Source organism: Branchiostoma floridae, chromosome 11 (assembly GCF_000003815.2).
Source record: "Branchiostoma floridae strain S238N-H82 chromosome 11, Bfl_VNyyK, whole genome shotgun sequence".
Taxonomy (NCBI): Eukaryota; Metazoa; Chordata; class Leptocardii; order Amphioxiformes; family Branchiostomatidae; genus Branchiostoma; species Branchiostoma floridae.
In genome coordinates this window covers 13,528,263-13,553,684 of record NC_049989.1, presented here as the reverse complement: position 1 = coordinate 13,553,684, position 25,422 = coordinate 13,528,263, and the positions used below count along the sequence as shown (strand labels likewise).

At 41.1% G+C, this 25,422-nt stretch overlaps 2 protein-coding genes across 4 annotated transcripts in view; one reads left to right on the top strand and one right to left on the bottom strand.

Annotated features, from left to right (window-relative positions):
* LOC118426514 (coiled-coil domain-containing protein 157-like) overlaps positions 1-25,422 on the top strand; it is a 1,184,186-nt gene that overhangs the window by 356,377 nt on the left and 802,387 nt on the right. The window lies entirely within an intron of this gene.
* The window catches only part of LOC118426516 (TBC1 domain family member 10B-like), a 34,188-nt gene that overhangs the window by 1,947 nt on the left and 6,819 nt on the right, over positions 1-25,422 (bottom strand). Inside the window, exons 3-11 of one of the 2 annotated variants that reach the window (XM_035835971.1) lie at positions 15,675-15,840; positions 12,741-12,848; positions 10,175-10,281; positions 8,943-9,009; positions 8,313-8,360; positions 7,475-7,540; positions 6,122-6,196; positions 4,288-4,402; positions 1,147-1,301 (exon numbers count right to left, since the gene is read on the bottom strand). In XM_035835971.1, the coding sequence (XP_035691864.1) occupies positions 1,147-1,301; positions 4,288-4,402; positions 6,122-6,196; positions 7,475-7,540; positions 8,313-8,360; positions 8,943-9,009; positions 10,175-10,281; positions 12,741-12,848; positions 15,675-15,840 (907 nt within the window). The remainder of the gene's footprint in view (positions 1-1,146; positions 1,302-4,287; positions 4,403-6,121; positions 6,197-7,474; positions 7,541-8,312; positions 8,361-8,942; positions 9,010-10,174; positions 10,282-12,740; positions 12,849-15,674; positions 15,841-25,422) is intronic. The other variant, XM_035835972.1, reaches the window with a different exon arrangement.

Genomic DNA, 25,422 nt, shown 5'->3' with positions numbered 1-25,422 from the left:
TGGGCATCAAAAAGTCTTATAATAAGTTATATATTATTTGTTATCAGTAATGATAAGTTCATGTTACAGTCATCACCGCGAAAACCGTGAACATAAAAGTACATTGAAAAAATCAGGAATCACAGTATCAATTCTGACTATGACTGCCTAATTATGCTGGAAAAATTTCCACTTTTACATTTGGAAAACTGCATGCAATGTATATTTATTTACTTATATATATATATACAGTTGTGTTTGTTGTTGTTACTTTTAATGAAAAGAAACCGGATTGAATGCAACAAGCTCTAATTTCATCACATGTTTGGTGATGTTGGCTTTATTTTTCATCACATGAGAACTTTTAGTTGACCAAGACAACTATCCCAAGCAGATCCAGAATACAATGGTGTGTAACAATGCCAAAATCCATTTCCAAAATCATATCCAGTTGCTTGAGTAACTGCTTTTTGGCTCATCTTATTTTCTGGATGTCTAACATTCATTGACATAATGCCACGTTTAACTTTTACAAATATCATTCAAAACCCCACAAAACAACTTTGAACTCTGCCCAAGAACAAATTTGGATTCGGGCCAGCAGGAACAAACTTGTGAACACATCAAGACATACAAACCGAAAACAATACAGTCAAACCTGCCCAAGTCGACCACTCGGGGGACCGGAAAAAAACGGTCAATTTGGCCAGGTGGTCGGTTAGAAGAGCATTGAATCACATGCCCGATGCAAAGTTTAAATGTTTTCCATTGTGTTTAATGGCAAATAGCAAGCACATGCATGTGCATCCGCCGACATCCTTATTTTGAACATAACATTGCAATGGCAGTCAAAATCCGACACAAACTGGACGATTTCGGCAAAAAATTGCGCTAATTATCATCGGAAATCGATGACACCTCAGGTTTGAAAATGACGCGGTTGTTATGGGCAGGGATTTGGTCCTGTGCGGTCCCAACTTTTGGCGGTCGCGTTGGCCAGGTGGTCGTTGTGAAGAGGTCACTTTATGCTTACGTCAATGGGGAAAATTTTCGGGACCGAGAAAAAGTTGCCGTAATGGCCAGGTGGTCGCTAAGAAGAGGTGGTCACTTGGGCAGGTTTGACTGTACCTCCATTTTAACAAAGGTAACGAAAACTATGTAGCTCACCTCTCTGCTGAGGTATTCTTCCTTCATGACCTCGGGTGGAATGTTGCGGAGTTTCTCCATGGTCTCGTACAGCCCCGGACACTCCCGCAGTACCGCGGGCTGGCCCAGCGTGTTCTTCAGCAGGACAATCGCCACCTTAAAGATGATCTTCACACCTGAGGAGAGAAACACCTGAATGGTAAGGTGGGCTCATGGTTAGAGTTGTTAATTTCAAAATTTAAGGTTCTGGTGATCTGGAAGAAACAGGTCTTTTATACTCTAACTATGAATGAAGACAATTTCAGATGTCCAATAGGAAACGTTGTAAGACAATTCAGACTGAGGACAATTTGGAAGGTTCTGGGTTCAAATCCTAGCAGCTCCCACCATTGTGTCCTTGGGAAAGGCACTTCACAAATCTTTCATAAGCTTAAAATGACAGATTTAACAACAAAAATGAGCTCACAAACAGGTGGGACGGAAAAAGATTTCAAGCTTGTGACAGCCCTGTGTACACTCACTCACTCACTCACTATCCATGGTTAGATTATACTGCTGCTGGGTTCCCTGACGCAGGGGTATACAGCAGTCGGCCAGTCTTCACACTCCGCTTCCATTTGGCTCTGTCCAGTGGGTCGACCCCTGTCAGACCGCACTCCTTCAAGTCCCTGCTGACACAGTCCCTCCAGGTTTTTCTAGGTCTACCACGACCTCTGTTGCCAGATACTTTCAGTTTGGTGATCTTATTGATGCAGTCACTAGATCTTTCAACGTGCCCAAACCATCTAAGACGGCGGGACTGCAGCACTGAGATGATGTCCAGAATACCAAGTTTATCAAGTAAGCTAGATGAAGGGGTCTCATCCCGGGGTTTGATGCCACAAATCCATCTGATCATGGCACGGTCATTGCGGCGCAACCGCTGTAGATCCGAGGTGGTAGGTGCCCAGGTTTCACTCCCATGAAGCATGGCTGCATGTACACAGGAGTCAAACACCTTGCCACGGGTTTTAAAGGGTAGGTGCCTGGAAGTAAGGATGGGCATTTTCTTGAATTTACCCCAGGCAACGCAGAATCTGGTGGTGACTGCAAGCTCACATCCGCCACCAGCACAGAGCATGTCCCCAAGGTAACAGAAGCTGGCTTCCACGTCCAGGACCACTTCATCCACAGTGACTTGTGTTGTAGGGCGGCCATCCAGTGGCCTAGCTTCCCCTCGACACCTCGGACATGTGTAGTTCTGAACAGCTAGCAGACTCCCTCTTATGCCACAGCATCTCTTGTGGACCCAGAAGTTACAAACTGTACACTGGATGGAGTTAGCACCCACCCCGGAACGGCATACAGCACACGGGAAATATCCAGTTTCCTTCAGTTTGTTCAGTCCTTGACCAGAAATCATGATCTTTGTCTTCCCCATGTTAACCCGCAGGCCTTTGCGTTCCATGCCCGACTTCCATGCCTTCAGTCTAGCGATGCATTCTTCCAGGGTGTCTGCGATGATCACCAGGTCGTCTGCGTACAGGAGCTCCCAGGGGACTCCAGTGCGGAATTCACGAGACAGAGCTTCCAAAATGAGGATGAACAGCAGGGGACTGAGGACAGACCCCTGGTGAACGCCAACACCAACGCCGAACTCCTCGCTGTACTGTCCGTTCACTCGCACACGGCTCCTGGCATTTGCGTACATGGCCTGGATCACCCTCACGGCCCACTCCTCAACACCAAGACTTCTCAGTGCCCACCCAAGCACCCTTCTGGGAACTCGATCAAAGGCCTTCTCCAGATCGACAAAGGCGAAGTACAGAGGTTTGTTAGCGGCTATGAACTTCTCTTGCAGCTGGCGCACAATGAAGATGGCATCGGTGGTGCCTCTGCCAGGCACAAAGGCAAACTGAAGGTACCCACCTGATGAAATTATTGAGGATGGCTGGTCACACGCACATTGTATGTACTGTATAAAACTAGTGTCTTTACGCCTAAAGGTCTACTGGTTATGTAAAACCAACCAACCTTCACACAGGAACATGTCCCAGACCCTGAGTACAGAGCTCCACGGCAGTGTGTGTGAGAACAGACACATGAATGGCTAAAGATCTACAGTATGTAAAACCAACCTTCACACAGGAACATGTCCCAGACCCTGAGTACAGAGCTCCACGGCAGTGTGCGAGAGAACAGACACATGAATGGCTGAAGATCTACAGTACTGGTTATGTAAAACCAACCAACCTTCACACAGGAACATGTCCCAGACCCTGAGTACAGAGCTCCACGGCAGTGTGCGTGAGAACAGACACATGAATGGCTAAAGATCTACAGTATGTAAAACCAACCTTCACACAGGAACATGTCCCAGACCCTGAGTACAGAGCTCCATGGCAGTGTGTGTGAGAACAGACACATGAATGGCTAAAGATCTACAGTATGTAAAACCAACCTTCACACAGGAACATGTCCCAGACCCTGAGTACAGAGCTCCACGGCAGTGTGCGTGAGAACAGACACATGAATGGCTAAAGATCTACAGTATGTAAAACCAACCTTCACACAGGAACATGTCCCAGACCCTGAGTACAGAGCTCCACGGCAGTGTGCGTGAGAACAGACACATGAATGGCTAAAGATCTACAGTATGTAAAACCCACCTTCACACAGGAACATGTCCCAGACCCTGAGTACAGAGCTCCACGGTAGTGTGTGTGAGAACAGACACATGAATGGCTAAAGATCTACAGTATGTAAAACAACCTTCACACAGGAACATGTCCCAGACCCTGAGTACAGAGCTCCAGTGTGCGTGAGAACAGACACATGAATGGCTTAAGATCTACAGTATGTAAAACCAACCTTCACACAGGAACATGTCCCAGACCCTGAGTACAGAGCTCCACGGCAGTGTGCGTGAGAACAGACACATGAATGGCTAAAGATCTACAGTATGTAAAACCAACCTTCACACAGGAACATGTCCCAGACCCTGAGTACAGAGCTCCACGGCAGTGTGCGAGAGAACAGACACATGAATGGCTAAAGATCTACAGTATGTAAAACCAACCTTCACACAGGAACATGTCCCAGACCCTGAGTACAGAGCTCCACGGCAGTGTGCGTGAGAACAGACACATGAATGGCTAAAGATCTACAGTATGTAAAACCAACCTTCACACAGGAACATGTCCCAGACCCTGAGTACAGAGCTCCACGGCAGTGTGCGTGAGAACAGACACATGAACCACTCCGTCATGTACAGGATCGGCTCAACCTTCAGCTTGTTCTGCAACAGGACCAGAAAACAAACAACAACGTCACAAAAGATTGGTAAGGCCATGTCGATTTGACTACATATGGATGACATCCTCTGGGAACCCCAAAACTGATGCGAGCGTGCAAATAAAAAAAAGTTTGACCCCAAAAGTAGTTGCCTTCATTATGAAATCTAAGTGGTCTGGAAAGTGGAACAATGACAAACATTGAATACTGGACAATAGATTCTTCATTATTGCTTTCACAGGCTTCTTTGCATGGAATTGACGTTGACATTAGCATATGTTTTCTAATACATATAATTCTTTTAATCTACGGCATTTATTTGCAGGAGACCTGGCGCATCCCCGTCTTGTAATTAACCAGCGAAAGGGTATGTCACCCCGTAAGGGGTGGTATAACCCCGTCGTGTGTAAACATGTGCGAAAATGTGTGATCACATCGACCGATGATGATGATGATTTGCTCTTTTGCTGCTTTGTATGATTCAAAGCATTGGTGAAAACTTTTTTTCTAGTTTGAAAACGGACTAAAACTGATGCGCGTGCAGATGTCATCCATTTATTCAAATCAACATGGCCTAACTGCTTTTGCAGGTGTTAAAACATTATGTTTATATGTCTCCTGGAGGGAATGATTTGGCAACTCCAGCCTATATTGATGTCAGTCCACTACAGTCATTGCTCCCCTGTTCCCAATCCTGACTACACTGTACCTGGAAGGTTTCCACTAAATGATTCACCATACTTTCTGTGAGCTTAAGTTGATTTGAGAAACATACATCATCAATTGTGAACGCAAGGCCACAAGTGGGTACATGTACCAGACTTACTGTCAGATTTTTTTTTTCAACTTTATGAAAGAGTATGTATCGAGCTGTTGTAAGCACTGCTGACTGCTTCCATCTGTAGGGCCATACTAACCGTTTGTAAACTATTATAGACTATGTTTAAAGATTTGAAAAGATGAAGAAATATCACAACAACTTTTAGTTTTAGCTTTTAGTTTATAGCTTTCAAGTTAAAGTTAAAATGACTTATACATTTTAACTTTACACGTACATGCTTTAGCAGACACAGTGCCATCTTTTAACACAACAACAACAACAACAATTTTGCTGCATTCTGGAGAACTTTAAGATATGCAAAGTTTTCAACAATTTTTCTATTAGCTTTCAGTAACCATACATTTTCATACAAAGTTTTTGTACATGAAGGTTTTGGGTACTGCTTTTGTTAGCATTCACAACTTCTCTTAAAATAATATAATGTAACTCTTTCTGCAAATCTGTGGGATTTGTGAGGTGAACCATAATCACAACTAGGGGTGGGTAAAACCGTTTTTTCTTATTGGACCAGTTCAGAAAAACCGGACCTAAAAAACATCGGATTATATGATCAGGCATTCACTTTTGGGGCTTACCGGTCGAGGTAAATAACAAGAGCGAAGTAGAGTCTATAGTCAACTAGACATTTCTAAGTTTTACTGTCAATAGTACAGAGGCAGTTAGCCTTGTCAGAGTCCAATACTCCACAAAACAGATTTCTTTGTTGCAAAATGGACAATTGTTTTGAGTATCATCCATTCACTCACGTACTGAATCAGGTGAAGGTTCAGGTCCAAACCTGGACCTGATCCTCTGGACCTGAACCGGACCTGGATTTTCTGTACACGCCTAATCACAACAAATTTCCCAAAGGTTCACATCTACAACCATACGTGTACGTACCAAGTGTTTGTAAGCGTTGGGCACCGCTTTCTTCAGCAGACCGTTAAGCACCATTCCGTCTATTTGCACCGCTTCCTGTAAGGCAGGGACAAACATGGTGTCATCTTCTAATGGTGTAAAAATGATCCTTACACCAACATGACAGTCCGTGCATTGTCAGAGATGTTTCAGACTCTGGATGTCCTGAAACAGGGGTACCTAAGCATTTGCATGAACCCTATGAGATTCGTACGAACATTTTGTGATGCGCACGAATCTCTATACGAAATTGAAATTAAAGCCTTATGAAAATCACACGAATCATTATGCGAAAATGTACAAACCTTATGTGATTTGCACGAATCACAAAGTGACACACGTGAACCTTATGCGATTTGCACGAACCTTATGCGAATGACATGTGACCCAGTGGTGGTCAGCCGGTTTAGCATAAGGTTAGTGCTAATCGCACAAGGTTCATGTCTGTCACATAGTGATTAATGCAAATCACATAAGGTCCATACGTTTTCGCAAAGTGATTTGAGTGATTTTCATAAGGTTTGTGTGTTTTCACATAGAGCTTCATGCGTATCACATAATGTTCATACGAATCTTATAGGGTTCATGCAAATTCTTAGGCACCCATGTGAAAGTACACAATTTAGTTGACTCTAAATTAATGTTATACTGAAGGAGAGTAAAAGTATCCAAGACTTTGTATTTTTATCTCCTGTGCTTTATTCTGAAATTTCCTTAACCTTAGCACACTGAAGTACATGTACAGTAGCTGTTAGTCTACCAATTTTCGAAGACATGCACATGTCGTTACAGGCCAGGGTTAGGTAGCCAGGAGGAAAAGTTGACCGATTAAAAAAATTTTGAACGTAACAAAAACCCCTCTTATCTCCAACAAACACTTAAAAAACATTCAGACATAGTACTATACAGGTGATGATCAAGTATTGTGTCTTTAACAAAACTTCAACCACAACAAAAATTCGAAAAACAAACAACATCACTTTCATTTGCTGGTGACTTTTTGGGGGTACCCTGCCAAACATACTGTCCAAGCAGAGTTAGGCTCTGGCTGTTTTTCAACGTTTTTTTAGTCGTTTTTATCGGGCTTTCTATTTTGTCATTTTTCTTGAAATACGCCAGCCAGGTTTTGACACAGCAAGATGAAATACAAAATAGAAAGCCCGATAAAAATGACTAAAAAAACGTTTAAAAAAACAGCCGGAGCCTAACCTCTGCTTGGAGAGTAGCCGAACATGCCTATGGTTATGATGCCCTAAGAAAAATACATAATTATATATCTCCAGATACAGATGATTTTTCATTCAGCTATGAAAGGCAGAAGTCTTGTTCACTTACCAGTCCTGAACTGTAGTACCCACTCATGTACTTTTCGCAGATGGCAACAAGAGCCCAGAAAGCTTGCTGTAAAACAACACAAGGCATGTCATAACCTGCGCAACGTAATTATGTTACAATTTCCTGGACTTGTCTTGAATTTTTCATGAGGTTGTAAAGATATTGCAACAGTCTGGGCATCTTGGTGGGTCTGTGAATGCTGAGATAATCAATATCTAGAATAAACATCTATAATGAACACAATAAAGGAAACGTTACGAGCAACACGAGCATTGGTTCAAACAAATCTACAGCTCATGTGGATGCCTGTATTATATAGTGTCTAGACAGTTTGTATTGAATTTGTAATAAAGAGTCTACACTGTAGGTGCTGCCATTCTTAATTCAGACATTTTATCGCCTGCAAGTATGGAGGTTTGTTTTCAGAATGTGTCTGGATGTTTGCATTCTTGAGTGTCAGCAGTTATCTGAATACACTTTCAGTAGAATGGCAGGAAGTGAGTGGAAAGAAATGTCACTGCAATGGTACATGTACATGAGTGACAGGGAGTAGAGTTCAGAGGTGGTGGAACTAGTCATCTATCAGACATGACAGACATTCCAGGTCATGGGTCAATGGAAGAGGCTACTAATTCAGGTGTTTTGGGCCTGCCCGTTCATGTTTTTGCAGTTAAACATTTTCCATATGCTATTTTCCAAGCACGTCTAACGCCCACAGGACAGGGAACAACAGACGTTAAACCGGAGAGTGAGTGAGTGAATGAGTGTGAAAGACTTGTTGTTTCCTTTTACTTTGCTTACAGTAACCAGTAGACTACAGTAGACTACATGTACTTACTTCTGCAGGCATGTGCATGAGCAGGACAGCTGCCACCGGTGCCTGGGCCTAAAGAAAAACAAATTCTTCTGTATCAGAAACTGTCTTTCTGTCACAACAATTAAATACTGAGTACTCAACGATGATTTACAGTTACACCCAAAGGCCCTGTCACATATTTAGGACCTTCATTCCCATGACTTTGCTTCTGACCACTATACCCAATCAAGGTTGGTACTGGGTTGGAATCAGGCCAGAATCCACTCTCATCACATCCAGGCAGAATGTGACTTTCCTTACTTTGATTTTTGCAAATTCATAATCAGCTGGCACAGATGACTTTCAACAATTAGTGCACGGGCAACTAGCTTGCCAACTCCAAACCACAGATGACCCTAAATATCCAGGCCTGGAGAATGTCGGGTCAGGACACTGCGATATGTGACAAGAGCTTAACAGTTATACCCAGGAAAGTCTCTAGCAGCAATCCCTCCATCCTGGGATGGAAATTTAATAGTTGCCAACTTGGGATGGAAAAAGTTTCACCTCATCCATCAAAAAAAATCTCAACTTCATGACAGCAACATTGATTGAGATGTAATTAGCATGCAGACGCTTTAGACGTCTAGACGTGATAACTTGTGCATGTACCTGACAGTATCCGTCTACTGGGTTGTAAATGCTGTAAGCCTTCAGTATTCTGTACAGGTCCTGTTGTCTGTGGGGAGAGAACAGCAGGGAGTCAGAGAAGAGAAATGGAAAACTGTACATTTACATTGAATTTCATGGATGTACACATGTAAATGTATGTTCTTGGATGTAAAGAAGTGGCATCATCAGTAACTTGTCATATGAAAATTACATAGAGAGAAAAAATGCCTCCATTTACAACTTGTGCAAAGGTTCCTGTATCTTTCACTTCTGATTTTTTTTTAAATATCAGAAAATTTGGAACAACATATCTGTCAGTCATAATTAAAAAGCACAAAGAAGCAATATACAGTGTTTGATAGTCCGTGAATAACTTCATCAGGTTGGCAATTATTCATATAGTAGCAGCAAGAAGTAGTTCCCGTCATTCCACCCTGATGATGGTGTCTGACAGACACCGAAACGTCGGAAGTAAGTTATTTTCTGGTTGTGCTAAAAGAACCTTACTATATGAGTGTTTGATAGTGTTTGATAAGATATGTTTCGACACTAAGATACACTTTGACAAATACAGCTAAATTTCAAAATCAAACTGACAGAATTTGGCAATGGGTCAAGGCTATTGCAGATCAGCAAAAGCTTTTATTACCATATTTGGGCAGCTTTATGTGAGACTCTGGACTCTGGTGTCTTACATGTGGCATGGTGATCATGGAGGTACATGTATGAGTTCAAATCCCTAGTGAGTCCCAATTGTTATGCCCTTGGATGGGCAATTTACAACAATTTCCTTACTTGACTCAGGTGGAAATGAGTAGCAGCTTCTGCTACAGATGCCCCTTAGATATCCAGACAGGTTTGATCCACTCATACTGGCAAGAATTCCTACACTTCTCAAAAAGTGTGGTGTTTTTTTTTTTTAATTTTTTAACATGCTTGCAGCGTGGCTTTCCTAAAACACAGAACCTCCATTTAACCTCTGATCCAAAGAACACCCTTAACTGAAGCTGTCGGGGACCCCTGCCAAGCTATCGGGGACCCCTGCTAACCTATCGGGCGAATGGTCCGGACCTTTCGGGAGAAATTCTGCCGATATCTTTATGGCGATATTGCAGTTCCATCTAGACGCTGAAAAAAAGCTGTCGGTGAGAGGTTGTCAGCTCGCCGATATCGGGAAAAACTGTGTCTAGATCGTGCCTAAGAAAGACTGTAGTCAAAAATGATAGACTTACCCGTGTCCACCTCGAGCACAGAACATCTCGTGGAAGGGAAACTGTCTGTGTAAGTCTTTCTCTATAACCTCCACCCACACTGGGTCTCCTGCCATCTTATCCATCTCCTGTAGAGGGCACAATCAATCAATCAATCAACCAACCAACCAATCAGTAATCTGTGTAAGTCCTTCTCTATAACCTCCACCCACACTGGGTCTCCTGCCATCTTATCCATCTCCTGCACAGGGCACAATCAATCAACCAATCATATTATCAACCAATCAGTAACCTTTGTCACAGCTCAACAGCCTTACTTAAGTTACTGGCCTTGTTGGCCCTATTCTTAGACATTCGGGAAGGGGTAAAGGTCAATAAGTTATAATACACATCATAATACACATCATAATAAATTTCTGCAAAGAAAACGTACAAAGTGTTCAGAAAACAAGTGATATTTACCACTCTAAAAAATAATAAAAAATTAACGGGTGTGCAGATGTTGTCACACTGGCAGCACCAAATCCATAGGTGTTTGGGGCACCTTTAGAGTCAGATTAGCCGTGAGGCTCGGTGGGCGTCACTCCACCGTCATGTGGTCAGTGGCATGGCGAGTATCGAACTCAGGACCTACTGATTCTGATTCCAAGGCTCTAGCTGTTGAGCCACACAGACACCCCAAGATATTTTACCACTCAAAAATCATGATAATAGAATGTCGAGAACATGAGATATCAGAACTAGAAGTTTTCTTTAGAACCAAAACAAGCTGCTAGAGGGTCAAATATCTACTAATTTCAAGGTGTCATCAAGATCTGTATACCCACAACCCAAATATCAAGAAAATCCATCTTGGCCGGCTCAAGTTATTATGTTGACAGACAGAAACACAGACACATACACATAAACAGTCATCCGAAAACATAACCTCCATCTTTCATGGAGGTAAAAAGTATGCAGATCCCAATACAATCAAACCTGTATTTAGTGGCCACCTTTGCATACCGGCCACTTTTTGTCGGTCCCTTGGATTTGTAATGATTAAGAAATAGGCTTAGCGGCCACCTGCCCAACGCGGCCACGGCCACACGATTTTCTTAATTCATATACTGATATAGTGTAATAATCATTGCAGTACATGTATAGTACTCACTGTATTGTGTGAATAAAGATCAATGGGTACTAAAACCATGTGTAACTTATTGTTAGTGGTCAATTAATTGGCATTTTCTCTATTGTGGCCAATTTTGACCAGTCCCTTGAGTGGCCGCTATAGACAGGTTTGACTGTAGTGGTATTACATGATTGGTGGTGTTACATGTCCCAATTGCAGCACGCCAGCCTGAAACAAATATCACTGGAATGTCACAGGATTATCTAGCAAAGTCCAAACACATGTGCAGGCTTTGATCATAGAGAAGGCTTTCTGGCACTATTTTTCACTTCTTTGTCATGGTGCCTGTAAGTCATGACTACAGAGGGTAATAAAACCTGTGCCTGCTAAAGAAATTAGAGGGCACTGACTTAAAGCAAGAATAGGAAGAGTCAAAAGAGTGAATGTAGGATGCTAACTCTCTCAAGAAGAGAAAGTAAACTGGTGCAAAGATCAAATACGTCATAGAGGTCAAAAGGGGCAACACGTGTAAATATAGGTGAAGTACTAAATATTTGCAATAGACTAGAACTTTAACCTTACTTTCAATAACTTTTATTTGTTCTATTTCCAGCACTTGGCCAAATCAAAAGATATTTGATAAAGGAATTTTAAGAAACGCAAACACTTTAGTATGGTAGATTTACAGTGAATTGTGACCTAAAATTGAGAGGGCTATCATTGACATGATGCTGAAAGAAACCCACTGCTGGAATTCCATGAATGGGACATATGCATGGTAGATAGGATAAGCTTCTCAATGGGACATAACTCTAGTAACTGTAAACAGCAGACAGGACAAGCTTTCTCCACTTAGAGCAGGCAGGCTATTTCATAGATTATAGCTAAGCTTTCTGGGGTGTTATGTGTTGTAAGGAATGCATTTACTTTTTTCTACAAGTTCAAACAAATAGGAGAGGATGTACATGTTCTACAGTTGTAGAAATACGTTGGAAAATTTGTAGGCAGTATCATGAATCCTGGAAGGAGAGGTGACCACCATAATCAAACCAAAGCAACGTTTTTCAAGATATATACGGTATCTATTTGACAAAGGTTGTTTCATTCCATTTCCCTCCCTTTTTTCAGATTTTTTATCAATATTTAATTCAGTTAGAGGCTGCAACCTCTAAGCGATCAAAGTTTTTACCATATTGCTCAACAAGTTTTGCCTTGAAAAAGTTAAAGAATTACTTTTTTCTACATTTCGCGTGCTTTGTTGTGTTGTGTTTTGAATCATACATGTACTAGTACATCTTGCGTCATACACCAACTATGAAATCAAATCCAATTTTGGTTGCTGCATGGCCACTTAGCAATCACTCTCAAGAGGAAAGGAGGCTGAAGTACAATGCACAGTCACCAAGATCCCAATTAATGAAAATTTATTATGAATTGTACAAAAAGGAAACAAATAAAGGAAACAGAACTTACATCGAATTTGCCGGGGTTGGCTTCCATGTACTTCTTGCTGCCGGACAGGTATTGCCACGCCCGACCGCGTAGGGACGCCGGGATTCCTTTCCGACAGCGCTGTTTCACCTGTGCACACGACACGGTCATAACACAAGCCACACAAGTCAGGCTAAAGGCACACATCAGCACAGGAGCTGAGGTTACTGTAGTTATTATGACACACACTTACAGACTTTTGGTGTATTCTGTAAAGGCGAAACCAAGCAGAGATGTGCGAAACAAGAGTACAGTCAAACCTGCCCAAGCGACCACCTCTTCTTAGCGACTATCTGGCCATTACGACCACTTTTTCTCTGTCCCGAAACTTTTCCCCATTGACGTAAGCATTAAGCAACCTCTTTACAATGACCACCTGGCCAACACGACTGCAACCGCCGAAAATTGGGACCAAATCCCTGCCGATAGAGATCGCGTCATGTTCAAATCTTGAGGTGTCATCGATTTTCAATGATAACTGGTGCAATTTTGTGCCAAATTTGGTCAGTTTGCGTCAGATTCTGATTACCATTACGATCAACGTTATGTTCAAAATAAAAATGGCAGCAGCTGCACGTGCATGTGCTTGCTATTTGCCATTAAACACAACGGAAACCATCTAAACTATGCATCGGGCATGTTGTGAGTTGATACTCCTCTAACTGACCACCTGACCAAATCGACTGCTTTTGCCCGGTCCGGGTGGTCGTCTTGGGTAGGTTTGACTGTATTGCCTACTGTATAACTACTGTAACAAAACATAACACTTGTGCCCCTTGTACAGAAGTAGTCACAATTTGACGATGCCATGGCCACTTGCCAAGATCTAATACCGATATGTACATTTGTCAGGGCTTGAAATTATATTATGCACATTTTTGGCACCCTGAATTGGAGCTGTGCAGCTTAATTTTCCAATGTGTCTACACTGGTGTACCTGGATATCTGTGCGGCATTGTACTCTGATACATTGTATATCATACAAAAAATATTCTACATTCAACTGTCAAAAACTTTCAAAAAACCTAAATTTGTTGTACTACTTGTTACTTTAGCTATAAAATTTCAGATTCAACTCAGAGCCAGCAAAATTTGTTACCAGGGTTTGCTGAGTCTTTCTTATTGATTTCATTTTGACTTTTCCTGTGCAGTGTCCACCTTTAAAAAGAAAGAATTTGAGCCCTGTTTGCACGATGGCCTTTCCACTTGTGACCTTGTAGTTGTACATCAGAGGTTTTTGCTAATCACTAGTCCTTTGTCCCGGGCAAGTGAAAGTGCTGATTGATAGGACAAGTGAATTTTAGAAAACTTGTCCAACCCTGATATATATACCTACCGTTTTCTACCAACCATAGCTGTAGGATTCCCCCATTTTGAAGTAAATCTTTGGAGAGAAACTCAACCTGTAGTTTTGGCATTGTCTTTTAATGAGGGGGAAATAATAGCAGTGATTGATGCAACAAAAAGAGTGACATTATGACGTGGGTAACTATTGGATAAGATGGTTACCTTGCTGGTTTAAAATTTACTGTTGTCATACAATTTTTATTCAAAAGTATTTGAACTTTTTAAAACTGAATTTAGTGGAAGCATCTCTGCTATAAAAAGAACAGTGTCAGAACCTATGCTTCACTATACTACTGTAGTAATAAGTCTAAGACATATACAGTCAATTGTTTTGGTAGAATATCATCAGAAAGAAGATAGCTAAACTAAGAAAATTCTAAGACTATAGTAAGAGGCAAGTTTACTAGACCAGGTAAATATAGAGAAATACAAAGGACAAGAAATATGTTACGTTTGCCATCAAATACACCGATGTTAGAAGACATTTTTGTTTGGTTAGTTACAATCCTACCTCTTATGATTCCTTGCTGTTCTAGTGACAGTAACTGATTTTAGTAACACTTCCACAGAAACAATACAACATGTAATGTATAGTAAAGAAATTTTTACAACATTAAACCAAGATACATCACAAACACAACCACAGACCGATAAAACATCACAATAAAGGGAAAAATAACCTACTAGTGTCTATAAAACAGCGTGCAAATTAACATACTGGTGTCTATAAAATAGCATGCATTTTTGAAGCCAAGTGTCCAAGTCATGAAACATCTTTACAGATTTTGGCTTAGGTCACATGATCAGTAACCAATTATAATGCAGATTGAAGAATGACCTACTACCTTATTTCACATTGTAAGATTTTCTGTCACTAGTTGCTTAGAATGTGGTCTTCCAATTGGTTAAAAATAGTTTTTAATAGAATATGCTAATTGCCTAGCTACTGTTTTGCCATCTTCTGATTGGTTGACAAATGGCATGATTCTGAAATGATTCTGATTTCCTATTGGTTGGAAAACATCTGAAGGGAGGTGTTGAGAAATCATAACTTGGTCACTTCAAACTAAAGATTAGTAGACATTATTGAGGGAGAAAGCAAAACACGTGGACACACACACACATACACACAGGCATTAGAGGAACATGGAAAATGTTATGATACTGGAAGGTACAGGGTCTAGAAGAAGGTGCTCTTTTCTAAGAATCTTCTCAGATAAAATGAGTTCCTAGCCATCTAGTATTAGCTTTTCTATAGGTCTCTGTCCTGTTACTGCAGAATGACTAGCTTTCTGGCTTGCCCCTGGGGCATCACCAAAAAAGGGAAAATAACACAGCAAAGTTAAGATGTAAAATGTATTGGAATGTTTCATGAAAAAAAGTTATGATTTCTTTGCTTTTGGGGGGATAAAAACATTATCAGTTTATGATTTTTCTTGTACATTTTCCAGTTCATCAATGCCAAGTTGACGGTTAATTGTGTTAATTAATGCGGGAATGGGGGTGCTTCGTGGCGAAAACAAAAGACCTTGCGGGCGCTCGTTTTTCGACGGGCGCTTCCGTGTTTACCTTCGGGTGGGGCTTTACTGTTCTCCAGATAGGATGTGTGCTGCTGTCTGAAATATCATTGTCCCGCACCTTTTTGAACCTCTTGCTCATCCAGCGGTCCCAGTTGTTGAGCATGTCCAGCCATTTCAGCTCCCGCTGTCTCGCTACTTCCACTGGCAGATTGGGACTGGGGAAGGAAACAAATTTATGAAAATTAGGAATCATAAGGTCAGGCTTTTACTAAAGTTTTAGCCAGGCATGCGTCAACGCGTCCAGATGACCCGCTTTTCTTAGAATAACAAGAAATTTGACGCTCTGGACGCCCTGGCACTGGGGAGAAAATCCTCTGACAAGCATGAAATTCTGATTGACCAGGGATGCTACCAGGTCATCTATGGTCACAGTCTTCTACTTTGACCTCTGTAACAGCATCTTTGCCTTTTAGGATACCTTAGAATGCACTATATATATAATTCAAAATCATCAAAAACTCTGCACCATGGAAGGTGGATGTCCCCGGACCCCCCTACAATAGTCACTTACCGCGACTCACCAATAAATTTGGACTCCCTATAATAAAATCCTAGCTAAAAGCCTGCTTAAGGTTCTGGGTTTGAATCCCTCGCAGGCTACCCTGGGAAAACGTGATTGAGCCGGCGCAGGAAGGGTTTGCTACCGATCCAACGCCACACGCAAAAAATTCTACATAAACAGCTTCACTTCCCACAATTCTGACAATATTTGAGCAGCCCCCTAATAAATGCTAGTCTAAGAGAAATTCCTTCAACCAACGGTTATCTCAATGCCAATACATAAACTGCAGCTGTAAATGCAGAAACTTTCGCGGTGGTTTAATGTTCGCGGTTTTCGCGGCGGCTGCTTCACCGCAAATTCAAAACCACCGCAAACATTTTTCCATAACAGTAAGAGACCACAGTGCATAGTGCTAGCGCAAAATTAAAACCACCGCGAAAAGTCCATTTTCCCGCTACAGCAAAATTAAATCTCCGCGAACTTAAACGCATTTACAGTACTTCAGCAAATTACTTGTACAAGACATACTAGTCTAGACATGCATTGTTTCAATGTACAGTGTAGTACCGGGTAAAGAAGTTACATGACAACTTAGTTATACTGTATGGAATTTCCAGAATCTCTGTGCTATCTCGATCAACATTCCATCCTAATTATGTGCTAATTATGGGCTGATATACTGACAGATAACAATTCACAATGTGACTACATGAGAACTATTTTCACAAACTTTTTGCTCAACATTTCCAACTACAAGCTAAGTTATACAAATTCTCTTTTGGATGCCATATATCCTTACTTTCAAAAAGTTATATCTGCAAAAATAGACATTCTACAAAGTGTAACTCTTATAAGAAACTAACAACTATATATCAATTTATTGCAGGTCAAAAGAGTCCTTGGTTCATCAAACCAATCTGGCAAAAATATACATTCTACAAAAGCTTAAAGCAACTATCTGAAAACATTTCAAGGTCAAAAAAGGATTACTGGAAAAGTTTGCGGGGATTTAATTTCGCGGTAGCACGAAAAAGGACTTTTCGCGGTGGTTTTAACTTCGCGGTAGCACCATGCACTGTAGTCTCTTACTGCCATGGAAAAATATTCGCGGTAGTTTTTAATTCGTGGTAAAGCGGCCAACGCGAAACCGCGAACATTAAAACACTGCAAAAGTTTCTGCATTTACAGTATCTGAAAACATTTCAAGGTCAAAAAAAGTAACATAACCCAAGGCAAGGTCGTGATCAGTCAAAGTTGACTGATTGATGCTCCTACTAGTCCTAGCCACACGACTGACAGTATGATTTATGTCCAGGAAGTGTAGTAAGTATATGGCCAGGAGGAACAATGACATGGCTGAACACTCAAGAACTTCCCTAGCAGCAAATTACTTCCTCAATTGACCATTTTTTGCCCACAAGACTCCACAAGACAAGTAGCTCTGAAATGATTCTTCCCAATACTCTCACAGAAAAAATCAGAATCATAAAAATATTCAAACACAGACTGCTAGGGGCATGAAAAAAGTTTGAGGACAACTACAGTACCGACTACGTTTATGGTCCGGTCCCACGCGGTTTACACGCGATTTAATCTCGATTAAAAGTCGTGCAAATCGCGATTAAAAGTCGTGCAAGTCGCGATTTGAACGCGATTGAATCGCGTGCGCTAATGAGCTGTAGCTATCTAATTAAAAATCTCGTGTCGTTTGTAAACGCGTTTACTCCCGGCACCCCGCCGACTCAAAACAAAAGGCTTTGTTCCGACTGCCCCGCCCCTTGGTCGGGCATTTCACCGACGAAATATTTTGTTCGTTAATGAGCAGTGTTTACTTTTGTAAATTTGCATGATACTTGTAAGTCGTCAATTTCACGTATTTGTTGATAATTGGTGAATAATACAGGGGCTGGACAGCGCCGCGGGTGTCGGCAATATTGTCCGAGGACCGCTGACGCTTTTTAGCTAAGATCGTAAAAGAGGTTCACAGTCAGCAAATTAATATATCGACATTCTCTCCTGGTACCGATTGCTCAGACTGAGTTAAATTTCTATACTATATCTTGATTAGTAACTTTTCATTTTGCTGGTGTTGTGTTGTTGCTTTTTTATTTATCACGAAATGTGCATTTCTCGATAAATTTGAACAGGCGTGTACACGTTACTGCTCGTCATCCAACACCGTCCAAAGGGTACGGATTTGCAAAACATCGGAGGAAAATTGCCAACAGCGATCATGTTCACAACGCTGGGTATGGAAATTGTGATAAGAAAACAGTCTCCCGATAGATATTTTCTGATATAAAATAAATGTCAATGATGAATCCAGAAAGCAACCCGAACTACGCAAAAGAAAATAGTCTTCACGGCTAAGCTTTTTCGTAAGCCTCAAAGGGAAGACGATGATGTCAACCGTCGAAACAAGCGGGTTGTCGGCGAATATAGTCTCCTACTTACAGTTTTTGGCGGGTTATCTTCGTATAATTTTAGTGGAAGGCCAGCAAAAAGAGATACAAGTTCGATTCGCCACATTTCCCCGTAAAATACGGCGTTACATTCCACCGAAAATTATGTGTATAAGCTGTACTGTACGTCACGGCAGAGAGTTGGGAAGAACTAGACGCGCGTGGGAAATGCAACTGGACGTGCGGTTACCATGGCGACAGCTCCGGCGGTAGCCCTCTGAAGTAGCGCCTGCCTGATTATGAGATAAATCCAATCAACTTCCCTCCAATCACAGCCAGAAGCGGCGCTGACAAAGTGGTAACAACAAGAAGAAGCGTAGAACTAACGCTTTGTTGTGTTTTTTTAAATCATTTATCACGAAATGTGCATTCTTTGATAAAATTTAACACGTTACTGCTCGGCCAGCGTCGTCCGCAAGGCATAGATAATTTTGCAAAACATCGGAGGGACTTTTCCGGCATCGATCATTCTCACATCGCTGAGTAAGAATTCTGTGAACAGTCTGTCGATAATCATTTCCAACTTGAAGAAGGTGGTATTTTTTTTACGGCATACTACAAAAGTCGTAACGGCAACCGAGCGGGTTGCCGGCAAAAATTGTCTCCTATTTACATTTTTAGGCGGGCTACTTTCGTCTAATTTTCGTGGAAGGTATATGATAAAATAATACAAGTTCGAATCTTTTGGACCCACAAAGGACTGACAGCATAAACACGATCGTCATCTAATATAAACGGAATTGCTGGGTTGAAGACTATACACTGACATGAATGGACTACTAGTATTTATACGCATAAATTGACTGTTTTGCATGTATTTAAATATGAATAAAGGATATTGTGTTTGGTCATAACTTAATATTTCTAGGAACGTTGATACTCCTTGGTTCGGCATCGGCAGCTAATTTTCTAGACTAGGAAAGTAGGATTCAGGTTTCCATCCGCCTGCTGATCGTCATGGTTACAAACTCGACAAACAAGACTTACCTGTTCCTGACGGAGCTCTTGGGTCGGAACACAGCCATCGTACGATCCTGGTCGTCGAGCAGTCGACCGACGCAACCATACTCCAGTTCGTAGTACTTTATGTGTTTTTTTAAATCTTTTTGTTAATCTTGTTTTGTCTGCGTATCTGTTCAAACAAACATGTACCTGTTCTAACAATGTTGTGTTGGTGTAACTAACATAACTTCTACTATGTAGTTAGATATCGGTAGCTAATTTTCTAGGCTAGGAAAGTAGGATTCGGATTTCTATCCGCCGGTTTCCTGGACACACTGCTGATCGTCATGGTTGCAACTCGACCAACAAGACCTACCTGTTATGTTCCTGACCGCCTCGGACGTTCCTGGTCGTCGGGCAGTGGACCCACGCAACCATATTCAAGGGGCATACGTCTTGGTTCGACACAGACAATTGTTATTTTGCCGAAAATTTCTTCATCAGTTATTGGTTTTCTTGTTGAGTATGTGATCAAGTTTTTCTAACCTGTCATTGATTCAGTTAAAAGTTGCGTTAGCGTTACTAACATTACTTCTACTTCTAGTATTTTACGTTTCTAAAATGAACATGTTTTTAGTCAGTTTATCTACAACTGTTATGCGCTGTTCAAAGAGGTTCACTCTTTTACTAAAAGAGCCTATACGTTTACGGTTGTTTTTCAGCAACATATAGATATATAAATTTAGCTGGTCGGGATACTACGAAGAGGGATTTGACCAATGAAATAGGTAAACACGATATATCATTGCCTTTGGAACATGAAAGGTAAGTTTACTACCGATGTTATCGATCATCATTCGGCAGCTTCTACACCAGTCGGATCGTCATCATCTGTTCCGAATGTTGGAAAAACGGTAGGTTGTCCGTGAATATGAATATGTCCGTGTACAAACTTTAATTAATAAAGAAATTTTATACACTTAAACATTTAAAAACATTCTTAATTCATTGGTCGTGGCTCCTTTAATATGAACCAGTTGGGAAATGAATTATAAAATTTGGAATACAGAATTTATAGATCATCCACCCCTGCGACATTGCCACAAAGTTCAAATATGACGTACGCTACCGCTGCGTGTGCAGTCTACGAAGTATTTTAATTAGTCTAGATCTGCTCTAGAAATTGTCAATAATACAAATAAAACAAAGTTAGATAAATCAAGTAGGTTGATAAAACCCCCTTGGATAAACCAAGAAAAAATAACCACATATTAAACACGGGGCTAGATCGGAGTAGAAAATAAACGCAGAATATTGCAACAGTCAACGTGGCCTTCTTCTGTGGGAACATACTTTCAAAGAAGCCGCTCCTTACCGTGCATGTGTCAATCAAATTGAGCAGCACGTGAGACCAGACCAGACCAAATTCTGGAGGTTTACAATGTAATTTTTCTACAAGTTTACCAGCACCGTAACAGTTACGTCAATCGTGTACTTACACACACTAAATAATCAAAACAGCTGTTGATTTTATCGCAACGATATAAGTTTCATATTTGCGCTCAAATAACCCAATCTTCCACAACCTGTCCCACGTTCTGGACCCCACACAAACCGTGTACACGTCTAAATGTAATATGATATGCTAGTAGTCGCGCCGTGGCGAACTTTAGGAATGTTGGAATATTTATAAACAGGTCACGTTCCACCGGAGGCGGGGCGGCGCTTGAAGTTCGGATGTAGATACTTACATGTAGTATCTGCCGGTCGAAGCCTGTTTACTTGGTAGTGAGACCGCCAGGATTTTGTACGACTACACTGGTCGCACTGGACATTCCTTGTTGTTCATTCTGAAACTGAAAGACTAGTGTACTTACCTATCAGTTCGGAACATGATTAACTTGTCTTCACTTTCATCGATAGATAAGAAATGCAAACACAGACTATTGTAGCTATTTACAGTGGCAAGTATCGTGTAGTGTGGGCGAATTTGATATCGCTACACCAGCGTACAAATAATGCAACAACAGAAATAGGACACAATTCAACATAGAGTCGGTAGGTTTTTTTCGGGTGGTCCTGACACTGGCCGCGGTAGCGGGCCGTCCTCGTCACGCATGGTCAGACAGAAGCAGAATTTACTCCATGTTTTCTGATTTAGAAAAACACATCTTGCCATTCTTGGGAAAAAAACAATTTATTTGATGTTTTCTTGTCATGTACGTATAAGATTCAAACTTGCACTACACAGTCGGTTCCTCAAAATTGTAGCAAATCTTCCGAGAAAGAACGTGGTAGGTTAGGTAGCGGCGCGGGTGCGAGGTCGCACCATACATTTTGTATCTTCGGAAGGATTTTTTCCGGTACGTGACCCTGGCGCTAGCCACGGCAGTGCCGAAAGATCGGGGTCCAGTAAAAGCATACTTTGCCATATATTCTGCTTAAGAAAAAGACACCTTTGTGGAAATTTATTTCTTATTCTTTAATTTTCACGTATCAAATTTAAACATGTGCGGAACAGTCGGTTTCTCAAAATTGTAGCAAATCTTCGGAATGATTTGTTCCGGTACGTGACCCTGGCGCTAGCCACGGCAGCGCCGAAAGATCGGGGTCCAGTAAAAGCATACTTTGCCATATATTCTGCTTAAGAAAAACACACTTTTGTGGAAATTTATTTGTTTTTCTTTAATTTTCACGTATCAGATTTAAACATGTGCGGAACAGTCGGTTCCTCAAAATTGCAGCAAATCTTCTAGAAATATCGTGGTTGGGAGCGGCGCGGGTGCGTTCTAGACTGCGAGGTTATGCGTTAGTTCAGAAACAAATTGGGAAATTGGGCGTGATACGTTCTCCGCCCTCCGCGCGGGGGTCTGCATATGAAAAGAAGCCGATTTCTGCCAAACCCCGAACTTTGGACGGCACGGGCGTGTCTAGAAAATGTTTATGAAAAGAAGAGGCGTGTCTGAAATCTATTCATTGATCGTCTAAACGCGGTTAGACGTGATTTCATGCATATCAGACGCGGGTACACGCATATCTAATCGCGTTTTACCCGAGAATTGCACGAGTTTTAATCGCGATTTACACGAGATGTAATCGCGACTTGCACGACTTTTGCACGCGATTAAATCGCGTTCAGACCGGACCATAAACGTAGTCGGTACTGTATTCCAATTAACTCAAGTTAAAAAAAGTTATTATCAATACAAAATGTATAACTGTCAAACATAACTTCTTGTAAGGCTAATCAAATGAAGACAGTTTGGCCCCTTTGCCGATCAACTGTACAGAAACAATACCTGGATTTGAGTAACTTGAATTCACTATTCAAACAATTTTACATGATGCAACAACAAGTGAAAATATGATAGAAAGACAACACAACACACAAAATGCACAAAATATTTGTTCTTTGTATCTGTTAAGTGTGCTGAGCAATTGGTCAATCTTTGGTTGGCATTGGTCACTCAGCGGTCAGTCTCTAGCAGAAAGAGTCTACATGAATAATTTGCCTTGTAATAGTTTTATGACCAAAAGCATAAGGACACTGTTTTTGATAATTTTGTATCAAACTCAAAGCATTCAGCACTGAGTTTTGTGTAGCTACATAAAAACAATTTGGACACTTCTAGTTTTACTGGGTACAAAACACAGGGGGGAGCAGAACAAAATATCACCTTACAATCTCTAGTGACAAGTGCCCAGTTTAGAAACCTTCTATTACAGTGGGAGGTGACCTATATTGTGACATATATATGTTTGGCACAGCGTGATCACATAGCTCCATTTTGCTGGAGGCAAAATTGTGCCAGGAGAGGACTGAAGCATACAGTGTTGTCTGCACATGTCTGTTGCATATACATGTACAATACTGTCATGGTTTGCAATGAATATTAATAGACTCACTGTTTGTGTGAAGGTGACCCAACTAGTAAAACATGTACAGTACTGTATACCGGTAATTATAACTGAAACTGTGAAAGGGGAAATGTTTGCAATTACTTTTATGTTCACAGTTTTTGTAGTGAACTCTCAATTGCAAACTTGAGACATTTCCCATTTTACTGAAAAACCCAAGCATGGCAGATTCATTCAACTGAAAACTTAAAACCACTACCACGAAATTTAAAGCCTGCAAGTGTTTCCCTGTTTACAGTATGGTACCATTAGTATTACTGTCAGTCAGTCAAGAACAGAGTAGGACGAGGTAATTGCACACAAAAATACAGTTCACACTTAACAATTTGAAAAACAGTTCAAAATGGTCAGACAACTTTCCAAATGTTGATGAAAACAGTTGACAAAAAATGTTCAATCTTGGGTTTTTGCTTGAATGCATGTTGTCGGCGCCTTTGTTTGGTTTCCCCAGTTTGTGTGTACTAAATTGGGTGCCTTCCTTCACTTATCAAGCATTTAGCTATAGGAAATGATCAGCATCAACAACTCACTACCGTTGCTACATAATTAACCATTCGGTGAAGGAGTCAATAATGACTAGTTTCCAAAATGGCCCAATTTAGGCGGTGACAGAACCAGTTTTTCGAATTCTTTCATATCTTTCCATTCTTTCATAATGGTTGTCACAGAAACATGATATAACTTTATTATAAGCTGATGTTGAAAATATCATTAAGTTCCCACTCAAAGTCAAGTTTTCAAATTGTGAGCGACTTAAGTCTTGTATTTCAATAGCAACCCATTGAGTATAATTCATATAAAGAAAACGCATTGAAGGTCTATTGTCTAGATCTGAAGAAAGCACAAGCTGGAAATACATGTAGATGGTAGCTAGCATGAAGGCAGGCATGTCCCTGCAGTTCCCAACCAAGCTCCTAGGGGATCAAACTGACAACAGTTCTGCAGTGCCAAGGATAGATGCCAAGAGGCCTAAACTTGTCCTTCATCTTCCCAAGACCAAGATCTACCCACACACTAATCTTCCAGACAGATCTTTTGGTGGCATAAGGAGTCAAGGGCTCAGAATAAGTTCCTTTGCCAGCTAAGCTACTTATGCCACCGGTAGATCTGTCTGGAGATTACCTAATAGAGATTACCCACATACCAAATATCATCACATCATCACAATACGTCCAGTTATTCTCAAGTTATGCTGACCACAAATTACCAGAAACACAAAAAAACACACATGCCAGCCAAAACAATACCTCAAATTTTTTCATGGATGAAAATTGAACCGACAGTTAAAAAAAAATAGAATAAATTTTTTCAAAAGGCCCTGGGATGAAGATATAGGACATAAATAACCAAAAAAAAAACAGCCTGGGGAGTTCAATACAATGAACCCTTCCTTTTTTTTGTTTCTAATTAACTGAATAAAAGGCAATGTTTTTTTTAGACTTAAATCATGTGTATGTGGCTTTGAATGGTAATATTTACTGGTTTGTGATAGCAAAACCTGTATCAATTTTTCTCAGGCCTTTATTTTTTTTATGAAAAAAAATGGACATGAAAATCCGAGAAGCAACAAATAAACTTACTGTGGCCTAATGTTACAAACACAATTGAGTGACACAGTATCAAGGCAAGGGGGCTGATTTAAAGGTACAGGGGGTCAATCGCCCCCCTTGTCCCCCCAAGGCAGTCCCACCCTCCTGCTATTGTCAACAGTAACACTGTCCTTGGTCCACATCTACACAAACACAGCTAATTTGTTTGGCAGACACCCTGATTTGTTTGGTTGACATTTCTCAGATAACAGTTTACCAGGGGGGGCTGCAGTTGGAGACTGATGACATGTCAGGATAAGGCGATATTTGTTAGTGACACTTTGGTCAGGCCTCGACAAGACACAATGTAAGTGTGCGTGTGTG